At 43.0% G+C, this 13,875-nt stretch overlaps 1 protein-coding gene across 1 annotated transcript; it reads right to left on the reverse strand.

The window, feature by feature from the left end:
* Positions 1-3,583: 3,583 nt before the first annotated feature.
* On the reverse strand, positions 3,584-9,108 carry LOC115461177 (olfactory receptor 1020-like). The gene is made up of 2 exons (XM_030190808.1): positions 9,098-9,108; positions 3,584-4,523 (listed from the first exon to the last, which is right to left on the reverse strand). Exon 2 carries the CDS (start codon positions 4,517-4,519, stop codon positions 3,584-3,586), a length of 936 nt encoding a protein of 311 aa, XP_030046668.1. The 5' UTR covers positions 4,520-4,523; positions 9,098-9,108.
* Positions 9,109-13,875: the final 4,767 nt, after the last annotated feature.

Here is a 13,875-nt window from a genome sequence, read left to right on the forward strand (position 1 = left end):
TGTAGTCCTTCTTCCACCTCCATTTTCTAGGGGGCACTACCTTTTCCCTTCTCTCTCTCTCTCTCTGAGGAATGATTAAAGGTAGGGCTCTGCTCTGTCTCCCTCAGCTCTTGAGCCTCCTTCCTTCTCCCTCCTCCACTTCCATCTGTGCAAAACCCTTATCCTCCCCTTCACAATATGGATGGGGAACAGAGAGTGGAGAGAGAAAGATGGCGAGAAAGGGAGATGCTGGAATGCACATGCTGGACAGAACTCTGTTCTCTGAGTCTGACGTCCTGCACGTACAACGTGCAGGACGTCAGCAATGCAAGCAACAAGAGCAGGAGCAGGACGGAGACGACATCGGCTGGCGGGGAGTGGGGTCCCCTGCCAGCAAAAGGAAGGTAGGCGGCGGCGGGGGAGGGTTCGCGGCGGGAGGGGGGTCGGAAAAGACATGGGGGCGGCAATGGCGGTGGGGGGGCAGCGAAGGGGGGAGGGCTAAAATGTGCCCCCTCCCCTCAGGCTTTGGACCCCCCTCCCACGGAAGTCTGGCTACGCCCCTGGTGTATTGATGTTCTAGTGCTCACTGCAGTGTCTAAGATGCTGCCTTTCCTAGGTACACCCTTGTTGTGTGACTCATGGATTATTACTAAAAATAGTATTTTTATATAGAGGAGTAGTGTGTGCTTTTTTCCTAAATTACTGGGCACCATCTTAGAAGGGCCAGAGATTGAATATGATTTGCCGACATACAGCCTGTTCTTACAATACATGAGAAATGGATGTCCATCCAGTGGAGAACTGCTCAATCAGAGTACCTTTCTGTAACCTGGACATGCCAAGTACCAGGTCAAAATATGGATGTCCATCTTTTAGGACATAGACTCCCCCTTTCTGAGATCGGAGTTAAAAGTCCATTTTTTAGCCCCTCCCTAGTCCTGCCCAAAACATGCCCAGATCATGCCCCTTTGTCATATGGGCATACTATAGTTTTAGTCATCCATATCCTGGCTTTATAAAATCAGGATTTGGATGACCATGCAATGTGGATGTCTCAGTGCTTGTTCTCAGATGTCCAAACATGAATAGAATTTATAAAACAACCACAACCCTGCTTGAAAAGAAAGAGTTTAACCAGATAACTTTTTGTGGCCCTTGTGGTGGAACAGGGGACTTCCATGCTTGATGATTTGTATTGCTTCCCTATGACACTTTTTTCCCCTTCAGCTTATTACCCTTGGTGGATCAGCAGGTGGTGTCTGATCTCTGCACTATCACTGTAGCAGAGGTCTGTTTTCTTTGTAGCTATATCCCTAAAAGAAAAGGGAGGGGAAAAACAGCTCTGAGGTGGAAAAGTAACCTGCAGTGCTATTGGTCAAACATCCTTAGTTCTAATGCTGTGCCCTGATTGGTCCTGAAGCTAATGACCTAGCCAAAAATGTGCTAGAACTCCTTTATTCTCAGTTGGGAGTGTGGAGGGAGCAGATCAAGTGTACAGCGATGCGTACATCTAGTAGAGCTATACAAATGATAAGTAGTAGTAGTACTACTACTACTACTACTATTTAGCATTTCTATAGCGCTACAAGGCGTACGCAGCGCTGCACAAACATAGAAGAAAGACAGTCCCTGCTCAAAGAGCTTACAATCTAATAGACAAAAAATAAATAAAGTAAGCAAATCAAATCAATTAATGTGAACGGGAAGGAAGAGAGGAGGGTAGGTGGAGGCAAGTGTTTACAAGTGGTTACGAGTCAAAAGCAATGTTAAAGAAGTGGGCTTTCAGTCTAGATTTAAAGGTGGCCAAGGATGGGGCAAGACGTAGGGGCTCAGGAAGTTTAGTCCAGGCGTAGGGTGCAGCGAGACAGAAGGCGCGAAGTCTGGAGTTGGCAGTAGTGGAGAAGGGAACAGATAAGAAGGATTTATCCATGGAGCGGAGTGCACGGGAAGGGGTGTAGGGAAGGACGAGTGTGGAGAGATACTGGGGAGCAGCAGAGTGAGTACATTTATAGGTTAGTAGAAGAAGTTTGAACAGGATGCAAAAATGGATAGGGAGCCAGTGAAGCGTCTTGAGGAGAGGGGTAGTATGAGTAAAGCGACCCTGGCGGAAGACGAGACGGGCAGCAGAGTTTTGAACCGACTGGAGAGGGGAGAGGTGACTAAGTGGGAGGCCAGCAAGAAGCAGATTGCAGTAGTCTAAACGAGAGGTGACAAGGGTGTGGATGAGGGTTTTGGTAGAGTGCTTGGAAAGAAAGGGGCGGATTTTACGGATGTAGTGCTAGTAATAGTAAATCTCTGTGCAGAGGCCCTGTTCAATTCCTGTGAGCAGGTTCTTTTCCTGATCTCCCCAGGTATTTCTTGGTATTAAAAAGTGTTCAGCTAGATTTAACACCAAAACCTTATTTTACCTGTCCCTGTTTGCTGTTTAAAACCTTTACCATTCACTGTTCTATTTTCTTAAATATAAAAAAACCTATTAGTTAGCTCTGTTGTTCTTGACTGACTAAGAGTTTTCTAGGAACTGTGGGACCCCTGGGATTATGGCCCTAGTGCCACAAGAACTTCTGAGGTAGCGCTAGGGTGTTATGTGACAGCCCTTCCAGGCTTATATTTTCCCACCGTATCTTAGCCTGGAGGTGGGGCCCTAACTGCTGACAGAGGTTCTATATGGCATCCCTTATCAAAGCAGTACCTGATAAGGCACTCCTGGTCATTGAGGTCCAGAAACTGGGTCCTGGGCCTGAAAACTCTCTGATAGGGGTACTTCCTCCTAGCCCTCCCCTCCAGACTCTCAGGTACATCCAGCAAAGTCTCAAGTGCAAGAGCATTCAGCAGATCCATACTTCTTGTGCAGGTGTCTCATCTCTACAGGTTCAACCCCACTAACACCATTGTGCACACCTCTATTTACCACAGAGCTCAGCACCACCTACTGAGACACTGCCCCACTACCAGCAACAGTACACAGCATTCACTCACCCAGCAACACTACACAGCACTCTGACATCCAGCAGCAGCACACAGCACTTTGACAAACTGGGATTGGATAAATACAGAGGCACAGCACAGAGGCACAAAGAGAGAAACAGTAGAAGCACGTATATTGTTGTTCCAGAATGATTACTGCATATTTTACTAATAGTATTTCCTGAAAAGGTAGGTCTTTAGGTCTTTTCTGAACTGAAGGTAGTTTGTAATGGTGGGTTGGTCACAGATACGGCAAGGGAGGTTCTCTTTCACTTTGTCATTTACATTCCATACAGTACTAGTTGGTGCAAACCTTAACACTCCACCAACATAAGTCAATGCTTGGATGTGCATAGATTTTGCTATTTCTTCCCTCCACCTTATATTTTCTTCATCAAGGTCGGCTTCATGTTTTTTGTTCCACATTTTATAGAGTACAACTGCACCCATCTATTTAACACCTGCATGATCAATTTCATTTTACCTTAACTGAACTAATGAAACACCAAGACTACTACCAAGGAAAAATGTTACCTATATAGGAAATCAGATCAAACATACAGAAATATAGTTGAATATCAGAGCTCTTTTTTTTTTTTTGTCTGCTTCAGCATAGTCATACAAGGAAATTCTTTGCTTAAAAATTCAATTTTTTGTCCAAGACTTTTTTCAATGCTCGTTTGACATCATTGTTCCTGAGGCTGTAGATCATAGGATTTACCATAGGGATTACCATTGTGTATATTACAGAAGTTAACCGATTTTTGTTCAAAGAATAACGAGAGCTAGGAGATACATACATGAAGACAAGAGTCCCAAAGAATAAAACTACTGTCATAAAATGAGAAGCACATGTGGAAAAGGCTTTCTGTCTCCCTGTTGCAGATCGAATTTTCAGGATAGCAGAAATTATATAAATGTAGGAAAGAAATATTGCCACAGCATTTAAAAGAGTGACAATTGAAGCAAAAGTAGACAGAATTATCTCATTGAAGAAGGTATCAGAGCAAGACAGTTTCAATAGAGGAGGGGCATCACAGTAGAAATGATTGATCTTGTTAGAACCACAAAAAGACATAGAGAAAATATTGCCAGTTTGTATCAAGGAATAGGTCAAGCTAATTATATATGCATTTCCTAACAGCTGAATACAGACTTTCTTAGTCATAACAGCAGTATAGAGTAAGGGGTTACATATTGCTATATAACGATCATAAGCCATCACGGAGAGCAGGAAACACTCTGCAGATGCCAGCATGGCAATGAAGTAGAACTGTGTAGCACAGCCAATCAGGGACATGCTTTTTTTCTCCGTTATAAAGTTGGCCAGTGCCCTTGGGGTGACAGTTGAGGAATAACAGATATCTACAAAAGATAAGTTACTAAGAAATAAGTACATAGGTGTATGAAGTTGAGGATCAATCCTAATTAGTATAATAATACCAATGTTCCCCAGTAGAGTGAGTGCATACATGGCCAGAAAAGCAGTGAAAAGTAAATTTTGCAGCTTAGAAAGATCAGAAAATCCAAGTAGGATGATCTCAGTAATAGAAGTTTGGTTTTTGTCTTCCATTTCCCAGGGATAGAGCAATGGACATCTGTTGCTGGTTTAAGAGAGAAAGAAAATATATACAAATAAACTTAGTCCTGGTTTTAGTGCATTTTATTGAATGCCATACTTTATACTATCACTAGCCATTAAGCCCGTTAAAATGGGCGAGTATTGGTATGTTCTATTTTGATGTCTAACTCCCTCCCTCCCAGCTCCAAGGCCCCATTCCCTCCCCTCTCCCCTCCCAGCTGCAAGGCCCCCCGCCCTCCCTCCTTCCCTGCCAGCTCTAAGACCCTCTGTCCCTCCCTCCCAGCTCCAAGGGCCCCCCTCTGTCCATCCCTCCCAGCTCCAAGGCCCCCCTCCTTCTGACCTCCCATGTCCAGCATCCTCCCTCCTTCCCTGCCAGCTCCAAGGCCCTCTGTCCCTCCCTCCTTCCCAGCTCCAAGGCTCCCTTCCCTCCCCCTCCCCTCCCAGCTCCAAGGCCCCCCGCCCTCCCTCCCAGTTCCAAGGCCCCCCTCTGTCCCTCCCTCCCTCCCAGCTCCAAGGCCCCCCGCCCTCCCTCCCAGTTCCAAGGACCCCCTCCGTCCATCTCTCCCAGCTCCAAGGCCCCCCTCCTTCTGAGACCTCCCATGTCCAGCATTTCTCCTGCCCTCCCCTCCCTCCCCCCCCCCAAGGTTGCTGCTGCCCCTCCCCCCGAGGTCGCTGCTACTGCTCCCCCCCCGGGGTCGCCGTTGCCCCCCCTCCACCCGGGCCAGGCCTTGTCCTCTCCATTAAATGTACAGCGCCTCACCTCCGAAACCGCAGCAGGCAGATCGCCTCCCATCGGCCTTCCTTCCCTGCCTGTGTCCCGCCCTCGTGTGATGTAACGTCGACGAGTGCGGGACACAGGCAGGGAAGGAAGGTCAACGGGAGCTGATCTGCCTGCTGCGGTTTCGGCACTGTAAGTTCAATGGAGAAGAGAGGGCCCGGGTGGAGGGGGGCCGGCGGCGACCTCGGGGGGGAGGGGGCGGCGGTGACCCCGGGGGGAGAAGCAGTAGCGGCGACCTCAGGGGGGGGGGAGCGGTAGTGACCTCGTCGGTTCCCTCCCTCCCCTTCCGTGTGGTGCACTCCTCAGCACAGTTTCCCTCTCTGTTCCGTCATCACGTCTTGACGCGGGGGCGGGACAGAGAGGGAAGTCTCTACTGCGCATTTGCAGGTGAGTCGGTCACTTGCCATTTATATGTTTGATGTGACTTATGCAGAAAAAATAGACATCTCATATAGGCTGTTTCTATGGCTGACATATCTGGATAACCTTAACCAGATAGTGACTGAATGTTGCTGCTACCCAGAGAAAGTTTAAATTGACAAGAAGAGGTGCCAACCCAATGAAAGAAACCAAAGGCAGAAAAGTGAGATTATTGGGGTAATGTGAGTATAAATCTTACCTCATCAATCACTTCCCCCTTTGGCTACAGTGTCCTCTAACTCCAGCAACTGTTTCTCCTTTTCACCTCAATTTTCCTGCTCAACAAGGACCCTACTTCTGAAGAAAGCAGCACTGTAAATATTCCAACAAGTTCTGAACATTACTATACCCCTTGGGACATCATTTCAAAACGATTAGAGTTGCCAAACACAATACAAATTACCTCTCCCTGGATACAATGAAGCTCAATATTAGGGGTGTGCAGCACCCACTGGCACCCACAGAACTGGCTCTTAGGCAATGGGATATAGAATAACCTGGATTGATGTAGATCCCTACATATATATGCATGAAATTCACTTGTATACAATGGAAACAATACATGCAAACTAATTTCATGCATATTCATTGTGGAAATATTGAAAACCTGAGTGGGTTGTAGTCCTGGAGGACCATGGTTTCCCACCCCTGGCCTAGATTATAACATTTTTTAAATCTCTGCGTGTTCTTTAACAATCTACGGGGCCTTTTTACTAAGCGGTGGTAGGCACCAGAATGTGCCTTCCATGCACCAAAAAGCACTGCCATGGGATACACTGAGATATCCCATGGTAGTTTTCCACTCGCAGTACGCCAATCTTGCACTAAAAGTAGTTTTGATTTTTTTTTAACACAGGGATGTGTTTATGGGTGGAGAGTAGGTGTTCCTTCACTAATTGGTTAGCACAAGGGTATTATCACTCGCTAACTGATTAGTGTAGGAGTCCCTAGTACCTACAAAATAGATGGTGGAAAGGGCTCCTGCGCTAATAATAAACATGCTAATTGGGAAATACGATTTAAGAAGAAATAAGATTTAAGCTACAGTATTTTCAAATAACATAAATTTTAATAAGTTTATAATATAAACTATATCACAGAAGCTGCTAATAGATGTTGGAAGTTGATGCTTTATTGAAAAAAATTGAAAACAAAATAGAGAAATTGAATAAGTAAAATAAGACAGACTGATGAAGATCTATGTTATATATAGCCTGTAGATGCTGTTTGAAGTTCATATGGGCTACAATCTCTGACGATCTGAGATTCATTAAAATAATTAAGTATTGGGAAGTAGATTATGAAACATTTGCTATTTCCTTCCTCCACCTTACATACTTCTCCATCACTGCCCTCTTTTTACCCCCATAAAAGTGAGAAAGCTGTTAATTCCTAGTCCTACTTACCCCTATAAATAGGGATTTGAAAATTGTCTACCCCATAAATAGTGCTAGATAGAATTGAGGAACTTCCTGATTAGCTCTGACAGTCATTCAGTTATGGAAAGATGGCTCACTTTCTCCCAGGTTATGATTATAGCTGCAGTGCATGGTGTGATACACAGACACAATTTGAACATGCAGCCATCATAATTTAAGCTTGAATGTTTGCTCTCCTTAGTATATTGAAAAAACATATTTGACCCCATTACCTTAGAAATCAGTGGAAAACAATATTTTAACATGAAAACAGAAATCTAGGAAATAATATACTACTACTTAACATTTCTAGAGCGCTACTAGGGTTACGCAGCGCTGTACAATTTAACAAAGAGAGACAGTCCCTGCTCAAAGAGCTTACAATCTAATAGACAAGTGAACGGTCGGTCCGATAGGGGCAGTCAAATTGGGGCAGTCTGGATTCACTGAACGGTCAGGGTTAGGTGCCGAACGCAGCATTGAAGAGGTGGGTTTTAAGCAAAGACTTGAAGACGGGCAGGGAGGGGGCTTGGCGTAAGGGTTCAGGAAGGTTATCTGGTTATCTTTAGCCATATATTTAACAATATATCCAGACATCAGTACCACTGAATCCAGCCAGCTGAAGACACCCAGATATTTTTACTTTCATTGCTTAGCCACCTTAAGATACATTACAGACAGTGGTGCTGAGGGCACTTATTCATATACAGATCATTGTTATCAGTTTTGTCTCATAGCAGTAATGTAAATTAGTACCTGTGCTAGGAGGTTGCAGCTCTTCTGGACTCCGGCAGTCTTACGCATAATGTGAATACTACATGTTAATATATATTGTAGATGTTGTGACCTGTGGGACTGTATCCCTGAAGTATGCTAAAGAAAACAATTTTCAGTTGAGCAAAGAATAACTTGCAATATCCCAGTACTAGTAGAACCCCCAAAACACATTTTCCGGCTATATTTTGTATCTTGATTACAAATAAATACCCTTAAACTTCATGTCACCTCTTACAACAGGAAGAACTGAGGTATATACAGTATATGCCTCACTGTCTCTGCTTTTAACCCTCATTTCACCCATCATTGAACTATAGGGTTCATTTTCAAAACAGAAAAACAACCAAAAAATGGCACAAAGTGGCAGGTGGATGGGGTTTTTTTGGTCCAAAATGTCCAAATTGCTATTTTTAAAACCCATTTTAAGATGTTTTTCTATACAGTTCATCTGCAGTGTGTGTCCAAATCACAAGGGGGAGTGTTGGGGGCAGGATTTGGATATTCCCAAAACTTGGACATTTTTCTGCTATAATAGAACAAAGCAAAGACATCCAGGACTAAAAATTAGATGTTTTGATCTAGACCAATTACAACTAAGTCACAAAAAAGTGCCCTAAATGACCATATGACCATTGGAGGGATTAAAGCATTTCCCCCCCCCCACCCCCTGTTATTCCCCTAGTAGTCACTGACCCACTCCCACCCCCCACCCCCAAAGATGTGAAAGAAACAGTATATCCCAGCCTCTAGGACAGCTTCAGATGTTATGGCAAGTTATATTAGAGCAGCAAGCAGGTCCCTGGAGTAGCATAGTGGTCGGTTCAGTACACTGTAGAGGGGACCCAGGCCCATATCCACACTTATTGTGGAAAGTGTGAGCCCTCCAAAAATCACAAAAAGCTACTGAACCCACATAGAGGTGACACCTGAAGACATAAGGGCTATTGTAGTGGTGTATAGTTGGGTACAGTAGATTCTTGGTGTGTTTTGGAGGACTCACCATACAATATAAGGGGGTAACAGTGAGATGTATACCTGGAACCTTTTATGTGAGGTCAACTGCAGTGCCCCATTGCTCTGCTGGGATGTTTTTGTGGCCAGTCTACCAAGAATGCTGGCCCCCCCATATGTCCCAAAGATATGTTTGTGCATTTTTCCCTTGGATTTTTTTTAATAGTCACAAAAGAAAAGTGCACCGAACACAAAACGTCTAGAAATGGCTATTTTTTTTAAAATAAAAATACTTTTTCTGGTTCAAAAATTGCTATGGGGTCCTTTTACAAAGGCACACTAAAAATAAGAGTGCACTAAATGCTAGAGACACCCATACATTCCTATGGACGTCTCTAGTGTTTAGCTACATTAATCATTAGCGTGCGCTAGAAAGACCCCCTATGTTTGCCACTTGATCTTTGGATGTTATCAGTAAAATGTCCAAAATCGGATTTAGATGTCATATTGAAAATGCCCCTCTATATCAGTGTGATACCAAGGGATATCTAATTAAGCCACACTTTTCTGTCTGAAACAACAAGCAGATTTTCATCCATATAAAAAAATTTGTTTATGTCATCCTGGGTCATGCCAAAGGTTCATCTAGCTCAGTATGCTGTCTCTAATAGTGGTCGATACTGGACACAAGTACCTAGAACATCCCAAAATGTGGTAAGATTCTTTATCTCTTATCCCTAGAGATAAGCAGCAGATTCCCTCAAGTCTATCTTAATGATAGTTTATAGACTTTAGTAAATTTAGATATTCTCTTTTTTTTTAGCTCAATTTCTTTATTATTGCATTTTAAAAACAGAAATACAGGTAACACTGAACTGTACTAGACAATTATCCAGTAAAATAATCTAAAACAGTAAATAGAACAATCTGAGGAGATTGCCATATCAAACATAAAAGAAAATTAATGATTTTGCAAAGAAGAGTCAATTGGCATCCACATTTGCTTGGCAGCAGAGGGATTGAGTCATTTTTCAGATACATGTATCTCGTATTGTTTGAAAAGGCAAACTGTATTCCACTAAAAAGTGTAGTTCAGTGATTTTGCTGATTTCCAGTTTTTTTTAAATATGTTGAATTCCGATAGCAAAGAAAATATCAATCAGTTTAGGAACACATGAAGTTGAACAAAAGCATGGATGTTGAGATCTTGTAATAATAATGGCATAAATCAGAGGAGATAAACAGTTAGTGATAGATTGAATGGTCTGCCATATGTTTGTCCAAAATATACATACAGGGGTACAATCAAATAACATATGTCTAAGAGGTATCAGGCGAGTTTCCATCCGGACAGTTCCCACCAAACAGTTCCCACCCACCAATTCCTCCCAAGACAATTCTCACCTAGGACAATCCCCTCCCCCCACCGGGACAATTCCCATCAAGGACTCCCCCCCCCCCCCCCCTACGGACATTCCCCAACCTCCCTAGCCTTTTTTTTTTTGTACTGACTGTAACTTCTTTCTTGTATCGGGGTCCCATAAGTCCTTGCGGTGCTTTTTTTTTACGGTGTCTGAAACAAGGTTAGAGCAGCATAAGGATGTACACAGAGAACATATATTAATGGAATAACTTTTCATGGGTAGAGTAGTAATTTGTTATAAATTGTAATCAGTGTGTCATTTTGAGGGGCTGAATTAGGTTGAAACCCAGTTTGGGGGTTGTGGGGGCATTGCCCTCCCACATGAACTGCAGTTTGTATTTATCTATTTATTTATTTATTTATTTATTTATTTATTTACTTACTTATGATATTTAGATCCCAGATTAAACATGAATTAGGTTGAAACCCAGTTTGGGGTGTGTGGGGGCATTGCCCTCCCACATGAACTGCAGTTTGTATTTATTTATTTATTTATTTATTTACTTACTTATGATATTTAGATCCCAGATTAAACATGAATTAGGTTGAAACCTAGTTTGGGGGGTGTGGGGGCATTGCCCCCCCCCCATGAACTGCATGTCTGGAAGGGGAAAGGGATGTGTTAAAGATAATGTTGTGTGGAGTGTGTGAGGGGAGTACTGCCCCCCCCCCCAAATTATGTGGAAGAGAAAAGGGAAGGAGATTATTTGTCTTATTGTGTTTTGTATTTTTTGGGTTATGGGTGGGAATTGTCCTCCTTGGTGTGGTGGGAATTGGTTCAGTGGAAATTGTCCTAGGTGGGAATTGTCCAGATGGGAATTGGTTGGTGGGAACTGTCCAGTGGGAACTGTCCAGGTGGGAACTGACTAGAGCCGTCTAAGAGAGCCAGAAGTAGAAGAGCAATGTCAACATAAGTCATGTTGACTTAATTTGGCTTTTTTTCAAGGGGTCCAGAATGCTTGTTGACTAAAAAAGTAGAGCGACTGTAACATTCCAGACGAGAGTAATGGTCTATTAACAGAGGACATTATGGTAGGCCAGTCAGGAGACAAGGTTTTATCATCAAAGTCTTTATGTCAGGAGTTAAGAAGATCATTAAAGGTGGTAAAAACGTTATCTCTGAAAAGTTTGTAAAATGTGGACGCAGCTTTACCTTCAACAAGAGTAGAGTCACACCATTTTCTAATACGGGCTGTATTGTCAGTAGTAAACAGAAGAGTTGGATCTGTTGATAGGATATGTTGGAGGTGGGTCCTTTGAATCTTACAACTTGAGAGTGTTGGATATTTAGTCACTAGGAGGGGAATAATCAAACGGCGCCAGCGAAAGATTGCCGGCGATCTATTTTGGCGGCGCCACAAACAGCTGCCCGAACCGTGTTATCGAAAAAGATGGCCAGCCACTCGTGGGGTTGATATTCAAAGCAATTTAACTGGCCAGAAATGGCTTCTGGTGGTTAAGTTGTTTATTCAAAGCTATCCTCTGATGGTCAGTGCCTCTCAATATGATCACAAACCACTAAACTCAAAGTTGACTATTTTATGGGTGGGTCAGTAAGCAGAGTCAGCACTTACGCAGTTAAATTTCGATATTGAGCACTTAACCGCCTAACTTTAGTGGTTAAATCGTAACATATAAAACTCAGTCCTATCTTTATGCGGTGTCACTTAAGTGATGAATATTGCACTTAACCGCATAAGAGATAGCCGGCTGCATAAACCAGGATATTTAACACCAGTGCCCAAACATGGCTCAGCATTGAATATCAGGGAATAATGCCCCCAGTGGCTAAAAAATGCTCACTGCCACCAACTGAATATTGACTCCCATAATTTTTAGGGATCAGTGCATCATATATTGCAGGCTATCATGAATGAGGTGAAGATTAGCTGAGTCTGGCAGATTTTGGGTCTACCATAAGGTGATGAGCTCTGGTCTGGGAATGGAAAATGATTAACCGCCACTACAGATTGATCCCTGTTGGCAATGTGTAGTACTGATGGATAAGTCTCAACACTGGCTTCCCTTTCAACCTCGCTTCAGCAAAGGGGCTACAGCTGTCAAGGGAGGTTTTGACTATGAGCTGGTGAAGGGTGGGCAAAGAAGAAAAAACCACAAAAAATCAAACAACAGCAAAGGTGACAAGCAAGAAGTCCCAAAAACAGGACAAAGTGGAGTAAAACTTTTATTGGTCGGTAAAAAGACTCAACACAAATCGTATTTTGGCCGTTACAGGTTCAACGGATGTAGCATTTGTAAAATTTTCTGTGTACTATACACCAGACGGTGTGCCTTTCATTGAATTACTCATGCTGTTGAACCTGTTCATCGCATGTTAACCAGTGCTATTGCTTACAAACATATCAACTGTTGGGAACAGACTCCTCATGAAGGCCTTGTGGCCAAAACATGATTATGTAGTCTTTTTACCAACCAATAAAAGTCTTACTACACACAATTCAGTTTTTTGGAGTTTTTGCTTGTCAGCTTTGCTTGTCACCTTTGCTGGGGGGTTTTTTGTCTTCCATCGCAAAGGTTTGTTCTTCTTTTTTGGGCAAAGAAGGAAGACAGCAAAACAAATGAGTAAACACATTTAAAGAAAACATATAGTTTGGTGTTTAAGGTAAAGGAAGTATGATAGTTTTGAGCTAGGATATCTCTTTGCCAAGGTTTTTATTTCCTACAATGGTTAGCAAATATATTGCGGGCGATGTACTTTTACTGGCCTAACTCAGTACATCACAGACTGGAAGTGGTACTGGGCTAGTTCAAGAAAAAATATCAGCTATAAATTGTTGACAATTATTTCTACACATCTAAGGGGTCCTTTCACAAAGCCATGCTAAAAGGTGGCTGACGGTAGCTGTAGTCCATGGTTTTCCTGTGTGCCACCTATTAGGCAAGCTGCCAAAAAGCCAATTTTACATTTGTGACAATAATGGCCAGGCACTAAGTGAAAAATTAGTGCCTGTCCATTTACTGTGTGAGCCCTTACCACCTCCTATTTAGAAGGGGGTAAGGGCTCACGCGCTAACTCAGCAATAACCGGACAGTGCATGCTAAAGAACCCGCACTGCTGATTGTCGCCCGGAACACCCTCTGTGGTAGAAAATGATTTTCTACCACAGGTAAAGGCTTATGCCAAAATCAGAACTACCACCCGGTACCTGGGTGCACCCAGCAGTAGCGCTGTTTTGGCGCATGCTACCCGTGTAGTAGCCCTACTGCACCTTTGGAAAAAGGCTCCTAAATGAACAAACAGAACAACCACAATGTTGCTATAATTGAAAGAAAAAAACGGTGTTAAGGAACAAAATTGTGGGTCTTTTGCCTGTCCCTTAACATTAGACCTCTATAGAAAAAGACGTTTCTGCTTCTGTAGCACCTTTTTTTTTTGTTGCTTATTTTTTTGGTTCATTTTTTTTGTGTGGGGACCGTTTCCTTTTTGAAACTGGAAAAATAAATTCTTAGGGCAAAGATTTGCTATTTTAAGTTTGTGTAAATTGACTGGCAGGAATTGCAAGATGATCTTTTTAAAAATAATTTTATTCTGACAGCAACGACAGAATTATAGCCCCAT

The sequence above is a fragment of the Microcaecilia unicolor genome, chromosome 1, assembly GCF_901765095.1.
Source record: "Microcaecilia unicolor chromosome 1, aMicUni1.1, whole genome shotgun sequence".
Taxonomy (NCBI): domain Eukaryota; kingdom Metazoa; phylum Chordata; class Amphibia; order Gymnophiona; family Siphonopidae; genus Microcaecilia; species Microcaecilia unicolor.

What these genes read in the sequence shown, in the direction of transcription:
- LOC115461177 (XM_030190808.1), bottom strand. Translation starts at nt 4,519, where the DNA reads ATGGAAGACAAAAACCAAACTTCTATTACTGAGATCATCCTACTTGGA.